We start from the raw sequence: 6121 nt of genomic DNA on the forward strand, positions 1-6121 counted from the left end.
CACGAGCCTGCCGTGGGAACAGATGGCTGCTGTCCTTCGCGGCTCTGCTCTGTTCAAAACCACGTTGCTGCCGCGTCTGAACAAAACCCCAACCCCAAACATCAAGACTAAGCAAGGGAGATGGGAAAGCCAACATAGGTCAACAAGGAAATGGGTTGCGGTGGCCGAGGAGAAGCAATAAAAACAGACTGAACGTTTGAGGCCTTTTAGGACTAGGGGCTGGACAGCTCTCCCGGTGTCTCTAGGGCAGATCCGTAGCCGGCAATGCAAAAGTTTTTGCTCTAGCACTGAAAGGTCCCAAATGCCGATGGGGCAGGAGGCGGCTCGTCTATTTTGACGCCTGAAGAAAACCGCGAGAAATAGGCTCTGGGCTTAAAATGAAGTGAACCAAGATCAAGGCCCGGCCAGCGCTCCAGGAGACACCCCGGGAGTGCTGGGAACAAAGCCTCCAAGGAGGTTGGTCTGACACAAGGGCGGCGAGGTGAAGTGCACTGCGTTTGAAATCAGACTTTCTTCACAGCAGCTGCTCTTCGATTATATATATTTTAAAATGGGTATTTTAAAAATAACGAGTTGGTGCAAAAATAAAGAAGGTATTGCCCCAAATGAAGGTCCCGCCCTGTACCTATGGACGGGGTATTTCAGGCTTACCTGCGAGCAATGTGTGGTCAGATGTCGAATTTAAGTCTCGAGTACAAGCCTCTGGTTAATGTGAAAGCCAGGAATTACGCCTTGGGCTGCCTTATTTTTCCATATATATATTTACAGGAGCCTCAGCTAAATGAGGGCTCCTGAAATGCCGTTTGAATCACGGCTTCCCTTTTTCATGCGCACAAAAATAATGTAATTAATAAGTATTGTGAGAATTGTGATACCCTCCATACGTTGTTTGGAAGCGGACAGATGTAAATGTTGGCATGGCTGGAATACTTTAGCAGAACAAATACTTTCGTCTTACATATCCTCCTCCACTGGATCAAATTGCTGATTTCTTTGCCAATGTAGTTAAATATTACTAGTCGATAACATTTCTAACCACACAACACAAGCTGTGCTATGGGCGGTTTTGACTTTTCAGTCATTTTAGGCGTATAAACAAAACAAAAACAATCTTAAATGAATTATTTATAAAGGATTTGGAATAATTGATTTATGTGGTGCTATCACTCAGACTCGGATTTTATGTGTTTTCCCCTGTGAAACCAATCTTCCTCCAACTTTTAATGCGGGTATTTCTTTAGGAAACCCAGCACAGCGGAATGCTGATGGCTTCACTCAGTAAAAATAATGCCCTGGATCTTCTTTTTTTTTTTTAGTATAAATTTGACAAAGAATCCTAGCTAGTGTCATCACTGCCATCCAGTGACATTTTTTCGGCAGTTTATAGTAAATGCCAGTCGCTGTGTACAGAGGGGGAAAGTGACTGCTGCATCTCTGCACCAAGGATTAATTATCTCAGTAGCATTGGGCAGGAATTTTCATGCTTAAATAAACTATCATTAAAAAAATAGCGACCTTTTTCAGGCTGCTTCCTGCCTAACCCGGCAATCCATCAATAACTACAATGAGTCTCAGCTTGACCTATGGCAAGAGATTGTTACAGGGGGGTTTGCTGGGACGGGGAAGCCAAGGCAGGAGGATGTTTTCAGCTAAGCGTTAAGAGCCATCACAGCGAAGCCTTTTTGTGTTCCTACCAAAAGGAAGCTCTCTACAGACACCTGTCCGCAGAGGAGATTATCTCAGCCCTGACTCAGGTACTTTATTTACCCATTTCCTTTTTCCCTTTTTTCCCCTGTGGTTTTCTCCTGAACTATTGAACTATACCAGTTTTAGCGTGAATACCTCTCCTCTAGCGCATTATCTATTGCGATCACCGAGCATTACGCCTCTAAATATCTTGTCTGGGCTAATCCTGTTTTACCTCCCCCTATTATTTTTCCGTATCTCCTTCCATCTGCCCGGGCACAGCCGACACACACATGCCTCCTCAGCGGCCCCCGCCCCCGCACATCCCCCGGTTGCATTTTTGTCAATCCCGTCCATTCCAGTCTATCAGCTCGGCATTGTTTTTTTCTGGAGGAGGGGAGGGCAGATCATCGAGATGCATGGATGTCATTTTTTAAAAGATATTTTCCTTTGCCCGCTTTACGGTTGTTTAATTAATGCAGCTGAAGGAAAGACGGGAAAAAAAGCTCAGAGGCTTTTCGCTGCCATTTGATGAGTTAAGAAATATATTCTTTTAGACTGACATGGCAGCGATGCCAGCCCGGTGTACCTCAGATTCATGGGGTCCTTACGATGGTAATTCGAAATAAAATGTAACTCAGAGAACTTTGAATCATTCATTAGCACCTTATAATTACTCTGCTAATTAGGTTGACACGGTACTTAATCAGGAGTAATACGACGTCTTGTCACTGGCAGTTCCCATTACTCTGACATTCAACAAGAGACAGGTTGGAGTCGTCCTAGAGAAATTAACACAAGTTGATACTCTCCAAAGAATCAGTGGAATAATTTCCTGCGGTCCCAGGCGGATCGGCAGTAACCATTCCCCTTCCACCGAGCCGCTCAGACGAGAAGGACCCAGGACGGGAGCACGCGCGGGCTAATGACTCCAAGCAGAGCCCGGCACAAGGGAAGCCAGTCCCCAGCCTCGGCGGTCGCTTGCGCCTCTGGCTCCCTCGCCTGCCCGCCTGCCTCACCCCCTTGGGTGCTGCACTGGCTCCTTCTCGCCCTCTGACAGGCTTTCCTCTCCCCCTCAATTCGCTGCCCCCGGAGAGCTCAGCTCCGAGCTGGAGCCCTCCATTTCCTCCTGTAGAAAGGCAAAGCCCGGCGTGCCCTGCAAACCGGGCTCCCAGGCTCCCCCGGGCCGGGCAGTGGGTGCAGGGCCTGGGAAGGCAGGCGGGGGACCAAGCAGCTCTTGGAAAGTTCGTGCTTGATGCATGTGCGGTTCCGTTTCTCGACCTATGCGAGACGGACGGAGCGGGCTGGGCAGCTGCGTTTCATTTCCATGCTGCCCGGCTTTCCCTACCTGCCCCCGCCCTCCATTACCCCAGCGCCCCCCTTCAAACACCAGGCAGAGGCAGCACCGCTGCGTTTTTCCCTCCCCATCTCTTGACACAGGGCACAGCATCACCATCAGTATTATGATTACTACTATGATTATTATTACTATTACTATTGTGATGGTGGCGGTGATGCTGGCAGCCGCGCTCAGCCCCGGACTGGGGAAGGAATCCTGGCGACGCTAAAAAAGAGCAGCCCAGCGCAAAAGCTGACAAGGACCCCGGTCCCCGGAGCTCATTGGCTGCCGGCTCCTCGGCGTCGGCCTCCGCCGCGCAGGCCACCAATGGGGGCTCGCGTTGCACGGCGAAACAAACCCAGGGTTTATAATAAAGCGAGGGGGGCGCGCGCCGGCAATGGCCGTGACGTCACGGGAGGGAGTCGCTGCGCCCGAGAGGAGCCGGGCTGCGCGGGGAAGCGCGCGGCAGTGGCCGGAGTCCGCCCCGCTTCGCGCTCAACTTTCCAAGAAAGTTCAATAAGTCCTTGGCGGAGGCGAGAGGCGGGCGCGGAGCCCGCAGCAGCGGCAGCCCCTACCCCGTGCCCCTGCTCTCGCCCGGTGCGATGCCGTGTCCCGGGGCAGCCCGGCCGCCCCGTAGCTCCCCGTGAGCAGCCCCGCCGCAGCACGTGTGATCCGCGCCTCGCGCTGCCGCCCAGTCCCCGCGCCCCGGCTCTCCCCGCGCTGCCGGGCTTTTTTCGGGGGAGGGGGGTCGTTTCTTTTCTGCCCCCGCCGCAGGTGCCAGCCCGGCCCCCTCCCCCTTCCTTTCTTGTTGTAAAGGCACTGACACCCTCGTTGCGCTTTTATTTATCGATCCGCGTTGGCCGGGGCTGCTCTTCGGCCGCGCAGGGAGCCCGGCTGGAGGACCGGGATGACGGCGCCGCTCTGAATGGCCGCGATGGAAGGATCTAGCGGGTCCAGCTTTGGGATAGACACGATTTTGTCTAATGCCAGCTCGGGCAGCCCCGGCGTGATGAACGGAGACTTCCGCCAGCACAGCGAGGCCAGGACGGCGGATTTTCGAGCCCAAGCCACCCCGTCCCCCTGCTCGGAGATAGACACGGTGGGGACGGCGCCTTCCTCGCCCATCTCGGTCACCATGGAGCACCCCGAGCCGCATCTGGTCCCAGAGAGCATCCCGCAGCATCACCACCTCCACCACGGCCAGCCGCCGCCGCCGCCGCCAAGTTTGCAGGGCTCGCCCCAGCCGCCGCCGCCGCCGCCGCAGCTGGGCTCGGCCGGCTCTGCCCCCCGGACTTCCACCTCTTCCTTCTTAATTAAAGACATTTTGGGCGACAGCAAACCGCTGGCGGCGTGTGCGCCCTACAGCACCAGCGTCTCCTCTCCCCACCACACCCCGAAGCAAGAAGGCAACGCCGCCGGCGAGAGCTTCAGGCCAAAGCTAGAGCAGGAGGACAGCAAAGCCAAACTCGACAAGCGCGACGACCCGCAGAGCGAGCTCAAATGCCACGGTGAGTAGGCGCGGCCGCCCCGCGGAGCCCGCTGCTCTGCCCTGCTCGGCGCGGGGCACCTGCGGCGCCAAGACCCGCGGCCGCGGCCCAGCTCCGGCCTGCTTGCGTGCGGAGGGGACCGGGAGTTCTGCCGCGCTCCTGTCCCCGCCTTTTCTTTCCACCGAATAAGCCCCCGAGCTCTGCCCTTCTTCCTCTCGGGCGCATTATATTTGAGGAGGAAAAAAATAACCCGAAATAACCGCGTGTTGGGGCTTTTTTTTTTTGTAACGAATTTGTTTATGTTCAAATGCAAATGCGATGAAATGACTCCCGTGTTGTGCAAACACCACGCGCCGGGCTTTAGGGGCGCGTGATTAAGGCCCCGGTTCCCGAGCCTGGCTACGGGAAGGCGAAAACTTCCTATTTGTGCCGGAGCGCCTTCAGAAAGACTCGCGCTTCCTTCCTCCCTCGTCTCCTAAAATCTCAGGCCCGTGGCCCGGCTGGGCGGCGAGGGCACCTCACACCTGGGGGTGAGTGGCGGGGGAGCCAGCCGGGGTGCCCCGGGGCCGGGACCTGAGGGGACACGTCTCTGTCGTGTGGCCCCTCGGCTGCTCGGCGAGGCGAGAGCCGGGAGCCGCTCCCGGGCGCCGCGGCGAGCTGCTGCCTCGCCTCGCCTCTGCAGGCGGGGCCCGAGCCAGATGGAGCAGCCTGGGCTGGCGATTTTTGTGTGTGCGTGTGTGCACCATCCTCCCCAGTGGGTCAATTAGGGAGATTATTGTTCTTCCTGCAGGGAAGATCAGGAGCGTTGCAAAAACTGGTACAAACAGAGCTGGATTGACGTATCGATCTCCCGGCGGCGCGGCGAGAAGCCCGAGCTGACAAATAGACTCCGCAAGGCTCGGCGCGGTCACCGGGACCTTGTCCCAGCGCGGCCCGGGTGTCCCGGGGCGGGGCAGGGCGCCGGCCGCGGGAATTGTCCATGATGGGGGCAGCCCCCGGGGCTGGGGGAAGGGGGTCGCGGGCGCCCCGGCCCGCGAGCACTGAGCCATGCGTGTGAACTGTTCGCAGGGACAAAGGAGGAAGGCGACCGCGAGATCACGAGCAGCCGGGACAGCCCCCCTGTGCGAGCCAAGAAGCCCCGCAAGGCGCGGACGGCCTTTTCGGACCACCAGCTCAACCAGCTGGAGCGCAGCTTCGAGCGGCAGAAGTACCTGAGCGTGCAGGACCGCATGGACCTGGCGGCCGCGCTCAACCTCACCGACACGCAGGTCAAGACCTGGTACCAGAACCGCAGGTAAGGGCGGCGGGCCGGGCCGGCTGCTGCGGCCCTCCGGGGGCTCAAGGCGGCGGGGAAAAATAACCCCCGTGGCGCCTCCGCTGGGCCGGGGGCAGGCTTCGCCGAGGAGCGCGGGCCCTGGGACGCACAGGCCGGGCCTCCCCGCGCCGAGAGCCTGGCTCCCCCGAGATTCAGCTGCCTCCGGTTCGCAGCCAACACGGTCTGTCTCAGGGCAGAGGCTCAGGGCGGCCTGACGCGGACACGAGCACCCCGTGGGCCGCGCCGGTCTCGCTTCCCGAGCGGGCGCGGATCCCGGTCCTGCGGCAAGCGCGT

General features: G+C 57.7%; 1 protein-coding gene across 1 annotated transcript in view; it reads left to right on the forward strand.

The window, feature by feature from the left end:
- Nucleotides 1–3841: 3841 nt before the first annotated feature.
- Nucleotides 3842–6121, forward strand: part of BARHL2 (BarH like homeobox 2) — a 3826-nt gene continuing 1546 nt past the window's right edge. Inside the window, exons 1-2 of the mRNA XM_019531647.1 lie at nt 3842–4533; nt 5581–5806. Coding sequence (XP_019387192.1) covers nt 3951–4533; nt 5581–5806 — 809 coding nt within the window. The 5' untranslated portion in view covers nt 3842–3950. The remainder of the gene's footprint in view (nt 4534–5580; nt 5807–6121) is intronic.

The sequence above is a fragment of the Crocodylus porosus genome, unplaced genomic scaffold (assembly GCF_001723895.1).
Source record: "Crocodylus porosus isolate Cpor-Errol unplaced genomic scaffold, CroPor_comp1, whole genome shotgun sequence".
Classification (NCBI taxonomy): domain Eukaryota; kingdom Metazoa; phylum Chordata; order Crocodylia; family Crocodylidae; genus Crocodylus; species Crocodylus porosus.